The 12,803-nt window shown below is 39.1% G+C and overlaps 1 protein-coding gene across 1 annotated transcript in view; it reads left to right on the top strand.

Moving 5' to 3' along the window:
- The window catches only part of SEMA5A (semaphorin 5A), a 365,291-nt gene that overhangs the window by 153,372 nt on the left and 199,116 nt on the right, over positions 1-12,803 (top strand). Inside the window, exons 5-6 of the mRNA XM_038770347.1 lie at positions 425-524; positions 10,453-10,498. Of these exons, the coding sequence (XP_038626275.1) occupies positions 425-524; positions 10,453-10,498 (146 nt within the window). The remainder of the gene's footprint in view (positions 1-424; positions 525-10,452; positions 10,499-12,803) is intronic.

Genomic DNA, 12,803 nt, shown 5'->3' on the forward strand with positions numbered 1-12,803 from the left:
GCAGTATCTATTTGCAGTACACACATTACTCAAGGGGTTTCATTGTGATTTTTAAGTCTTCAGTTACGCTTGGATGGGATGCCTAGGAAATGTCTTTTGTTTTATTTTTTCCCTTCAGTTAACCTCAAATGAATCCCTTGAGTACTGTGTTGTGTTCTTCCCAGTACAGGCCTAGGGAAAAATGCACATCTGATTTGTAAATCAAAATCTTGAGTTGATGCCTCATTCCTCTATTTATTGGGTGACTTCTCTGTTTTATAGGTACTTAACGTGGGTTACTGATGTCGTGGTGAAAACTCTAGTAATCCCCTTAAATGTTTACAGTAGAGCAACTTCAAACTGCATAAGATGTAATATTTGCCACCTGAAATACAGTATCTGTGCTGCTTGAAATAGGAATATTTCTTTCTTTTTATTCCTTTAGAAATAGCCCCCTGGTTACATGAGTTCAGAATGAAGAATGCTGTGGATTTTTCTCAGCTAACATTTGATCCGGGACAGAAAGAACTCGTTGTAGGAGCAAGGTAAGGAATTTGACTTTGCCATTTCTGGGAATCAAGTCTACTTTCTTTATACTCACCCATGCACCTCTCTCCCATACGTGAAGTTGCTGGTTTGTCACTGAGGATTTAATTAGATTTGGAAATCAGGAGTCAATGATTCTAGCCCCTGTTCTGTTTCTCCTTTACCAGTCATATTTATTGACTTCGTGTGTGCAGAGCACTGTACTAAGTGCTTGATAGAGTACTGTAGAATGGGCAGAAACGTTGCCTGCCCACAAGGAGCTTATGGTCTAGTGTTGAAAGCCAAGTGAACCTCCCATTTCTAAATGAGCGGTAGAGCATGGACTGGGACTCATGGCTCCCAGATTCTAATCTCAGCTCTGCCACTTGGCTACTTTGAGAACTTGGACAGTTCACTTTATTTTTCTCTGTGTCACAGTTTCCTCATTTGGAAAATGCCGTAGGTACCTCTTAGCTTGTGAACCTCATGTGGAAAAGGGACTGTGTTTGATCCAGGTAAGTTGTATTTGCCCTGGTGCTTATCTCAGTGCTAGGTACCTAGTGAATTTTTAATAGATGACTTGAATTTAGGAAATTTAGCTGGTCTTTTTAGAAAGCAAACGTTTGGGGCCAGAGTGGAGGGGTGAGGACTAGATAATAGTAATAATTGTGGCATTTATGTTCCACTTGCTTTGTTTTGTTGTCAGTCTTCTCCCTTCTAGACTGTGAGCCTGTTGGGTAGGGATTGTCTCCATTTGTTGCCAAATTGTAGTTTCCAAGCACTTAGTACAATGTTGTGCACACAGTAAGCACTCAATAAATATGATTGAATGAATGAACGAAAAGTGCCGACTATGTGCCAAGCACTAGAGAAGATACAAGATAATCAGATCAGACTATGGTGCTCATAGTCTAAGAATTTGAGACTTTGCATTTTCTATTTTCCATTTTCAAAAGAAGAGGAACTGTGGAATCAATAGGAAATCAGGCCAGTGTAAATTTTGACTAAAGTAAAATGCTTCTTAGCATTGGTAAGCAGATAAACCCCACTTTACTTTTATTACTCCAAGGTCCTAGTATCCTTGAAATATAGTGATTGAATAGTCCGCAGAACACTCACAAGTTTGATATGCTTTTATAAAAACACCCTAAGCATTTCTCCTAGCATAAATAGCCGCCCAGCAGAAATGAATGACTGCTTATCAGGAATTGTGTAGAGAGATATGGAGCAACTGCTGGACAAGTATGAGGCATTCACGCTATTCCCAAAATGCAGTGTTTCTGTTGGTTTTAAAAATTCATCTCATATTTTATCTTGAACTATTTGAACTTGCTTATGAATCCATTTTTTTCTTGATGTAGGCTCATTTTTTTTCTGTACCTTTGTTGTCTTTTGTGGAGCGGTTTTTACTCGGTGAAATATTCAGCTGCATTTTACACAAGCCTTAAGGGGGAGAAAAGTTCTAAATTGAAGGACAGATGGAAATTGATGTCTGCAGGCACCTGAGAAAAATGAAGGATTCATTCCTTTAGTATTGTTTCTGCAACATATTTTGTGAGTCTGAATTTGTAATTAACATAATTTACAATGAAAAAAAGCCAAATCGAATCTAGACTTGTCTGCTTGTATAGCTGGTGTCAAATTTGCATGTGAAATGGATGCCAATTTTTAATGAGACCTTGTGGAATGTAAAGGTGAATTTTTATCAGGTAGCAGAAGAAGAGATATTGTCTCAAAAGCAATTTCCTTGTACATTTCTGAAATGACTCAAAGAGTCAAAAACCTTCCCTAAACTGTAATGGAGATTTTTCTTTCTTTTTCAAGTGATTCCTTTTCCTTTCTCCCTTTTCTTTTTGGGGAAGCTCTCGGTAATATACAGTATCTTTCCATTTCAAAGATAATGCTACTGATAGTGAAATATAATTCGGTCACCCCGTGAATTGGGTGTGAATTCGGAGGTTGACTTGGGGCTGAGATTGTCAACCCCACATCGATCAAGCAATGGTATTTACTGTATTTAGCACTTGTACAATACAACAGAGTGCATAGACATGTTCCTGCCCACAAGGTGCTTACAGTCTAGAGGAGGAGACAGACATTAATATAAATAAATTATGAATAGTGCATAAGTGCTGTGGGCCTGAGGGTAGGGTGAATATAAAGTTCTCCAAGGGTCCAAGTGCATTTATGAACAATGCAGAAAGGAGGTGGACCCAGGGAAAGATGGCTTAACTGGGGAAGGCCGTTTAGGGAGAAATTACCTTCAAAAGGCTTTGAAAATTGGGAGCTTAGTGGTCTGACAAGCAGGTCTTATCTCCTTGGGCAATTGCACTCACCTAAGTATGGAATTTCCCCCTTTTCAAAGGTCAAAGTAGCTACAACTCAATCCTGAATGGTCATTTATGGTGAATAATGTGAATATAAGAGCCTCTTATTTTGAGGTGTGAAATTTACAAATATAATTTTATAATTTGGGCCACTTAAACAGGGCTCCTTTTGATCTTTTTGCTGTGAAAGGACTGTTGGTCAACCTCTGATTAAATTGGGACAGGGAAAAATCTTTGGTCCAGACATAGAGGGGCACCCTGAGCTTCATCCCCTGTCATCTATCTGCCAGTTTTATATTTGGAATTATTAGCAGTTGCTCAGGGGCAAATTTCCAGGGTCTACTCTGTTATGAAGATATCTGGGATAAGGCAATTTTCCCAGTCCTCACTGAAATGGTATAAAAACCTCATGAAGTATCATTCATAAGAGCATATTAATATTGGTATTGGTGCTTTGTTGATTAAAAACAGTTTGATTAATGTCCACTGAACCTACAGAAAGCCTGCTGAACTGGAGAAACAGTTAATTTTAAAACAACGAGTCATGATTTATGATCCTCCTGGTAACACTTAGAGATCTGCAAATATGTAAGGTTTAATGAAATTTATATTATCTAGAAAGAAATTAATGGCATTGATTAATGATGATTACAAACTATATTTTTCATATTGCTAAACATTATAGATGGGAGAAGCTATATTTATATTCTACAGAACCCTCTCTGACAGTATATTAAATACATACATTATGTTCTTATGCAATTTAACTCTCCCAAGTGCTCAGAACAGTGTTCTGAACATAGCAAGTGCTCAATAAATACCATTGATTGCTTATTTGGCCATATTTGATAAAATGACAATACAGTAGATGCCTTTCCATTACTGTGTTAAATCTTATTAATTAAGCTTTGAATAAGTAAGTGGTATTTGAATAACACAATATCACTTTTTTGCATTCCACAGACAGGATTTGAAATGTCAACTAGTGATCTGTAAGATTACATTTCCTGTGAATCTCAGCTCAGAACAGGCAAATCTGCTAGAAGACAGAAATAGGTGACATTGCATTCAAAGTTATTCCCAAAACCAAGATCTTAACATCTGCTGGTTTAAGGAATGCTTTTTGTAAAATAGGAATGGTTTCAAAGGACACAAAAAAATGTTATGGATAAGAGATCAGGGTTGGAGAAAGTATGGAGCAATTGAACTCTTCGTCTTGCTCAAGGCTCATTAAAAAGATTTTGTTTTTAAAAAAAGAAAGTTGTTTTACTGACAACAACAGCAGTGATAATTATGGTGCTTGCTAAGGGCTTGCAATGTGCCAAGCATTGGGGTAGGTATAATATTATCAGGTTGGATATAATTCGTGTCCAAATGGGGCTCACAGTGGAAGGAGGAGGGAGAACAGGTTTAACCAGCTAAACAACAATTATTTCTCATATAACAGTTTTTGTTACTCGATTTTGATATAACCCGATGGAAGAATTTGGGGACTTTGTTCTCACAGCACAGCTCTTCTCTGCTACTACATGATACACAAGTTTTGGAAGTAATAATCATAATAAAAATGATGGCATTTATTAAGTGCTTTCTGTGTACAAAGCACTGTTCTAGATTTCATGAAGGAAGCAGCATGGCCTAGGAGAAAGAGTCCAGAAGTTAGAAGGCTTGAGTTTTAATCCCGGCTCCAACTTGTCTGCTGTGTGACCTTGGGCAAATCAATTACCTTCTCTGCGCCTTAGTTACCTCGTCTGTAGGGAATAAGACTCTGAGACCTGTGTGGGGCAGAGACTGTGTCCAACCCGATTATCTTGTATCTATCTCAATGCTTAGTACAGTATCTGACACATAAAAAGCACTTAGCAAGTACCATAAAAAAGGGAAGAAATGGTTTGTTCATGTACGTGTGACATTGCTGTGTGACTTTGGGCAAGCCACTTAACTTCTCTGTGCCTGTTACCGCATCTGTAAAATGAGAATTAAGACTGTGAGCCCCAAGTGGGACAACCTGATTGCCTTGTATCTACACCAGCACTTAGAACAGTGCTTGGCACATAGTAAGCACGTAACAAATACCATTATTATTATTATTATTGTTGTTGTTGTTGTTCCAGGTATGATGCTGCTTCGCTTCCCAGCTTCCACTTTGTTTTATTTTGACATTATTATAGTAAAAAAGCCCTGAAGTGTAAGGGTGTAATGCATTCTGTCAATGTTGGACATAATCGTAATACAGGAATTTATGTCCAAAAATGTTTGTGATATCAGTATCTTCAAAATATCTTACCTCTAAACTGTAAAATGAAGGATTACTGTATCCCTCATTTTCCATAACCTGGATTGCTTAAATGACAAAATCCCTGGGATAGAGAACTCTCTGCAATATAATAATAATAATAATAATAATAATGGTATTTGTAAGTGCTTACTATGTGCCAGGCACTGTAATAAGTACTAGCGTGGATGGATGCAAGCAAATGAGGTTGGACACATTCCCTGTTCTGCATAGAGCTCACAGTCTTAATCCCCATTTTACTGACGAGGTAACTGAGGCCTAGAGAAATAAAGTGACTTGCCCAAGGTCACACAGCAGACAAGCAGTGGAACCAGGATTAGAACCCAGGACCTTCTGACTTCCAGTCCTGCACTGAATTCACTTCACCCTTCTCCTTTTCTATATTGGATCTAACTTGAGTCCCAGGGTTTAGAAGAGGAAGAGTGGGGGGAATGACCGTTTCAGAGTACTTCTGGGATGTCCGAGCAACACATACTGGATTCCTAAATCAGCTTTTGTGGGAAAGCAAATGTGAGTTTCAGAACCAGTCGTAACCAAAGTAAAGCCCAAAACCTCCCATTTTAGGAAGTCACCCCCATTATATTCCAATTATTTTAATTTGTGTTTGTGTGTAAAGGTACCTTCCTCGTAACAGTTACTAACCTTGCTTTGGTTGTGGTATATAATGTTAAAAGAGAAGTAGCATAGCCTAATGGAAAGATTAAGTAGCCTAATGGAATGATTATGGTCCCGGGAGTCAAAGGATGTAACTAGCTCTGCCACTTATTGCTATATGACCTGGGCCATTCACTTAATGTCCCTGTTCCTCAGTTTCCTCATCTGTAAAATGGGGATTAAATCCTACTCTGTCCTATCTAGATTGTGAGCTCCACGTGGGACAGGGACTGTGTCCAACCTGATAATGTTTTATCTGTGCCAGTATTTAGAACAGTGCTTGGCATATAGTAAGTGCTTAACAAATGCCGTTATTATTATTATAATTATTGAAAGATGTCCTAGTAGCCTGGAAGAGTTAATGCACCTCCAAAACAATAGTAGTGGGAACTAATTGTAGCCTTGACTCTTCGTACTGTGTTGCACAGTGTCATATGTTCCAATTTTCGCAGTGAAGTAGCTCAACATAGGGGCAAGAAATGGAGGAGAGTACCTTCAGAGAGCAAAAGCAAGGCACGGTTTTGGTTATAGAAACATAATTTTCCATTTGGTGATCTCTCAATCATTCCTTATCTGCATGATAAAGGAATCTGTAATTGACTTTCTTGCTTAAAACTGTGTATGTGGGATGTTTAATTTGTTTCACTATCTTTGTCAGAATTTTTAAAAGCAAATTAATACTTCAGTAACCACTGTTTTAAAAGCTATGTAGTACTCGAAAAAATCATTTTACTGGTTGCCTGGATCCATTTTCTCTTAGTGGAAATATTTAAATTCACTTTTTTAATGAAATGTTAAGTATGTTTTCAAGAATAAAATACCTAGAGACCCTTTTGATCTCGCTGGATCAATGGGCAGTAACACCTTCTTGGATTTCTTTTTTCAGTTTAACATTTACTCCAGGTGCTGTGTATCAACATCTTGAATCCTTTTAGATGGTTCCAGGAGAACATTTTACTGCAAAGCAGTTTTTTTTACAACTACTCAAGTAATGGAATTCAGAATCAATTTTATACGTACCTATAGGAAATGAATAGTTTGGTTCATATGTTGACTACCTCTCCCAATCCAAAATAAATCAGATGCTTCGCTAATGATCTAAATAGCATATTGTCATCTTTAGTCATTTGCTGCTGATGTATGATGAGTATATATATCTCCTCAAGACACAAAAAGTGTGCAGGATGTAAAGAAAGCAGAATCCCTATGTCTGCGGAAGAGAGCTGGAATCAGGGGACAGCAGGCTGGGTTTCCCCAGGGCTTCCCCTGGTTTGGGGGGAGGCACTTATGTACACATCCTATGGACCCTATTACCTTAGCCCTAACTTGTGTAACTATCTTTTTTTTTCTGCGGAAGCAGCATGGCCTAGTGGAAAGCGCCTAGGTCTGGGACCTGGGTTCTTATCCTGGCTCTGCCCCTCGTCTGATATGTTACCTTGGGCAAGTCTCTGGGGCTCAATTTCCTCATCTGTAAAATAGGTATCCAATACCTGTTTTCCCTCCCCCTTAGACAGTGAGCCCCCTGTGAGACATGGACTCTGTCCAACCTGATTAAGTTGCATTTTTATCAGCGCTTAGAGAATTGCTTGAAACCTAGAAAGCACTTAACAAATATCATTATTATTATTATTATTGGGAATATTTCTAATAAGAGGGTTCTTAGAGAAGCAGCATGGCCTAGTGGAAAGAGCTTGGGCCTTGGAATCAGAGGACCTGAGTTCTAATCCTAGCTCTTCAGTAGTCTGCTGTGTGATCTAGCGCAAGTTGTTTAACTTCTCTGTGCCTCAGTTCCCTCGTCTACAAAGTGGGGATTAAGACTGTGAGCCCTATGTTGGACAGGAACTGTGTCCAACACAATTATCTTGTATCTACCCCAGCACTTACTACAGTGCCTGGCACATAAGTGCCTAATACCATTTTAAAAAAAAAGGTTGGGCCAAATCATTTTATATGTAGTTTAAGTAATTGTTAATGGTTTCTTGAATTGTCCAGACTGTAATTTCTACTTATTCAAGATAGGAGTGTTTACAGTTTTCTAAGCTGTTTTGAAGAAAAGATCATAGATTTGAACCTGTAGAGCTAGAGACATAATTTCACTTTGACTCAGTCAAAAACTAAGCGGTTAAATGCTGCATTTTTAAAATTCCTCCCACCATCCAGGTCCAAGTCTGCCACCAAGTCACTGTGTGAGTGACTGAAATTCTTAAACGCTTTGTGTTTTGCTCTTCTGTGTGAACAATGGGTATAGTAAAACTTGTCACCTTTTACTTGGAGTGTGGGTGAACCTAACAAGTAACCTTATCACCCCTTGGGAGTCTGTGACAAACCGTGCCTGTTCTGGTTCCTAGCAGTGAGCAAGTTGCTTGTTTGGACACTTCTGGTGTTTAAGTGCTTTTCAGCTGAACAAAGAATAGAATCCTCTGAGAGTTGACTGAACCAGATGAGGTGTTCAGTTTTCAAATGGCTCTGACCCAGCGTCATTTTTCCGGTGTGTTGAATAAGGTCTTGGGTCTGTCTCCTAAACCTCATTTTGGTGGATTTCCTGCTCTGCTTCTCACAACCGAGAAATAAAAGTAGTTGCCTTATCAGTGCCCTTCTGGAGGTGGTCTTCTTTCAGAACGACCACAGATCTTATTTTAGTTTGTGGCCCAATATTTACTATACTGTTAGAGAACTCTCTTTCGTGTCGTAACATAGAACTTTCACATATCATAAACTTAAACTGAGAGGGATCAAGTTTTTTTTCACCTGAGATTTCAGGTCCTGCCTGGTTTCAGCCAAGGTAGAATTTCTAATGGAATTCCATTTAATATTTCAGCTGAAACTGGAGCCTAGTTAGATATCAAACCAGTATAGTGAAGAAATCATCTTCATATTGCATTTGTAAGGATTTACAAATGGCACTGGGACATTTAATTAAAAGACATCATTCAATCCTGGTACTTGAGGTGAGAATTGAATTCTGACATAGGCACCAATCGATTTGTGACAGGATGTGTGGCTATATTATACAAACATAAGGTAATTGTTTAGCCAAAAATCCATCTCTGTTGTGTTGCGTGAATTAACCCCAGCATATGTGTGATATTTCACCATCAATAATGTCATCTCTGACTCTGTAGAGCAGTTATTTCAGAGTGCCCGGAGATATTTCAGTGACAGCAAGTATTCAAGCAGTCAGTCTTGCCAGAATGTGACATCTTTACCTGAATTTAACACGATTTAGCAAAAATGTGATGGAAAAATACAGTAATACAGTGCCTCAGTCCAGCCATGAGTTATCTCTAACTCGATATGACTCTGCTCAGGAATGGCTTCAGTCCTCATTTTGATATTTATTAGAGTTTACTATGTGCTAAGAACTGGGGTGGAAACAATAAACTCAGGTCAGAGACAGTCCATGTCCCAAGCGGGGCTCACAGTCTTAGGGAGTTTGAGAAGAGGTGTTGAATTCCCTTTTTACAGTTGAGTAAACTGAGGCACAGAGAAATTAAGTGATTTGCTCAAGGTCACACAGCAGACGAATGACAGCAGTGGGATTAGATACCAGGTCCTCTCTTTTCTGTAGGCTCACTGCTTATTTACACCAGCACATTGTGTTTTTGTACCTGATATGCTGAATCAGTTTGTTAGTATCACATAGCACACAAATTATAAGTGTTCAAAGTTCCATACAATACTGTGTGCCTACTGGAAACCCCTGAACTTTAAGTAGGTACAAATAAGTTATTTTTACAATGCTAATGAAATGATACAGGATTTCTTATATAGAAACACATTGTAGACTACTTGAACTAGCCTTAGAGACAGAAGTCTGATGAGCCTAGTCCCTGTGTGTGGTAGTTTCAATTGGTTTTTTTAGCTATCTTCCCCCCAAAACTTTGTTTGCCACTGGCAAAAATGATTTGCACAGCACATTTTTTTTCAACGTGGATATTTTGACTATGATGTTGTGACAGGTATGACTGAAATTATCACTGAACACTTTTACTTGGCATTCAAGTGATTTTTTACTTTCTTTCTGGTTAACATGGTGATTATTGTTGTGAGGAAACACCAGTGTAAAATGCTCATGTAGAATCAGCTGGTATCTGGGCAAATCTTGCTTTAAGGCCAGCAAACTGTGGATTATTTGCCTCTGAAGCTTTTTGGCACAATATCATAGAGGCCTTGGCTGCTTCTTCCACCTCTTCCTAAATGTTTATGTTGGAATCCCTGCCTCCTGCCCCTCAAAGTGAAAATAAACTATCTGGGTTCTTTCATTTTTGTCAAAGATATCATGGGTTTTTCCTGGGCCTGACAGAGTCCTTGGTGTTTATGACCATTCTTTCTGATTCATTCATAAGTTACTCTGATAAACTGATTGTCTTTTGGGTGAAACATAAGGCGGGCCCTTGGTTTTTTCCTGATTACTGCAGATCACACAGAAGTTTAAAGTATTCAGCTGTGACCAAATTCCAGGATGGGTAATTAAACTTCTGTGTCTTAGCATATTTGTAATTGAATCCTCTCTCAGGGTTAAATACTATAAGATGTGAATATTCTTGCACAAGCAAATATTGGATTAAAAAATGCAATTTATATTTTCTTAGTGGTCCTATTCTGGGCTTTAATGTTTTCATTAACAAAAAATATAATCTCTCCCTCTCTTGCTCATTCTCTCTCTTTCAGAAATTACCTCTTCAGGTTACAGCTTGAGGATCTTTCTCTTATCCAGGTAAGAGCAGCATCCTTTTGTCCTTTTTTTCATTGTCCATGCCATTTAAGTCAATCATTCAGTTTGGTGGCAACTGTTTTGCTTAAGGTGTTCATCAAAGCAAAGAGTGTGACCAGGCAGCTGCTTCTCTTCTCTTTGTTCCCCCTCATTATGTAAATCGCAGCATTCTGTTCAATTCCAGATTAGCCTTTGGCCTATGCTGTGCAGTTCTGTCACTGCCTCCCTTGTATTTTAGTAATTTACTTTACGTGTCATCACTGAATGTTGAAGGTGAATCTCTTCACACCACAGGGATTTTAGAGTTGTATTTAGCATTCAGTAAATGATCTTTCCTTTGAACCAAGCAACCGGCTATGGCTTGATTATGAATTATGAATCTTAGTCAGTAGTCTCTGTTTTAAAGACATCTTTTTTTATATTGTTAATTGCGGTTAAAAGAGTATGTCTGGTCAAAGTTGCAAAAAAAAGGTTGAGATGAATATATGAATATAATATGTGAATCCACCCCCTATCCTAAATAAACCCTCCTTTGACCCCACAGTCCCCCTCCAGTTATTTCCCCATCTCCCTCCTACCATTCTCTCCTGTTTGAGAAAGTTGTCTGCCCCTATGTCTGCAGTCTCTCTCCCATTCGCTCCTTGAACCCCTGCAGTCTGATTTCTGCTCCCTTCATTCCACAAAACCTGCTCTCTCAAAGTCACCAGTAATCTCCTTCTTGACAAATCCACTGGCCTCTATTTTATCCTAATCCTTCTCGACCTCTCATCTGCCTTTAATACTTTTGACCACCCCCTTCTTCTGGAAACATCATCCAACCTTGGCTTCACTGACACTGTCCTCTCCTGGTTTTCCTATCTCTCTGGCTCTTCATTCAGTTGTATTTATTGAGCGCTTATTGTGTCCTTCTCAGTGTTTTTCACAGGCTCCTCCTCTGCCTTCTTGGAAAACTGATTCACTCCCATTGCGTATTGTCATCGCTATGCGAGTGATTCCCAAATTTACATCTAACCCAGATCTCTCTCCTTCTCTGCAGTCTTTCAGGCAACTCAAACTCAAAGTGTCTAAAACAGAACTCCTAATCTTCCCACCCAAACCTTGGCCTTCCCATGATGTTCCCATCACTATAGACAGCACTACCACGCACTCTGTTTCACAAGCCCATAAGCTTGGCAATATCCTCGACTCATCTCTCTAATTCAACCCACATATTCAATCTGTCACCAAATATTGTCGGTTCAACCTTCACAACATTTCTAAAATCCACCCTTTCCTCTCCATCCAAACTGCTGTCATGTTAATTCAAGCATTTTTCCTATCCCACCTAGATAGCTGCATCAGCCTCCTTGCTGACCTTCCTGCCTTCTATCTCTCCCCACTCCAGCCAAAAGTTCACTCTGCTGCTCAGATCATTTTTCTACAAAAATGTCCAGTCCATGTTTCCCTTCTCCTCAAGAATCTTCAGTGGTTGCCCATCCACCTCCACATCAAACCAAAACTCCATACCATTGGCTTTAAAGCACTCAATTTCCTTGTCCCTTTCTATTTACCTCTCTGATTTCATACTACAACCTAGCCCACACACTTCTCTAATGCAGATCTACTCACCGTACCTCAATCTTTTTATCTTGCTGCCGAACTCATGCCCGTATCATCCCTCTGACCTGGAACACCCTCCTTTTTCATGTCTGACAGACTATTTCTCTCCCCACTCTCAAAGCCTTATTTTAATAATAGCATTTGTTAAGCACTTACTATGTGCCAAGCACTGTTCTAAGTACTAAGTACATCTCCTCCAAGAGACCATCCCTGACTATGCCCTCATTTCCTCTTCTCTCACTCCCTTCTGCATTACCACTGCAATTGGATTTGCACCCATTATTCACCATTCCCACAGCACTTTTGTACATATTCCTACTTTATATTATTGTCTGTCTCCCCCTCTAGACTGTAAGCTCGCTGTGGGCAGGGAACTTGTCAACAGGTCTGTTAGATTGTATTCTTTCAAGAGCTTAGTATGGTGCTCAGCACACAAGCGCTCAATAATTATCATTTATTAATCGATTGATTATTCACCTAGTGTACCACTACTACTTTCTTCTTTTTTCATTCTCCTTATTTCTTCTTCTCCTCCCGCTTCTTCTTCTACAGCTTCTATTTAAGTGCTGACTATGGGCCACACACTGTTCTAAACACTGATGTAATTACATAGTCTGTAAAGTTGGACACAGTCCCTGTACCTTGTGGGGCTCACAGTCAAAATAGGAAGAGAACAGTCTTCATTCCCCATTTTACAGGTAAGGAAATT

Source organism: Tachyglossus aculeatus, chromosome X3 (genome assembly GCF_015852505.1).
Source record: "Tachyglossus aculeatus isolate mTacAcu1 chromosome X3, mTacAcu1.pri, whole genome shotgun sequence".
Taxonomy (NCBI): domain Eukaryota; kingdom Metazoa; phylum Chordata; class Mammalia; order Monotremata; family Tachyglossidae; genus Tachyglossus; species Tachyglossus aculeatus.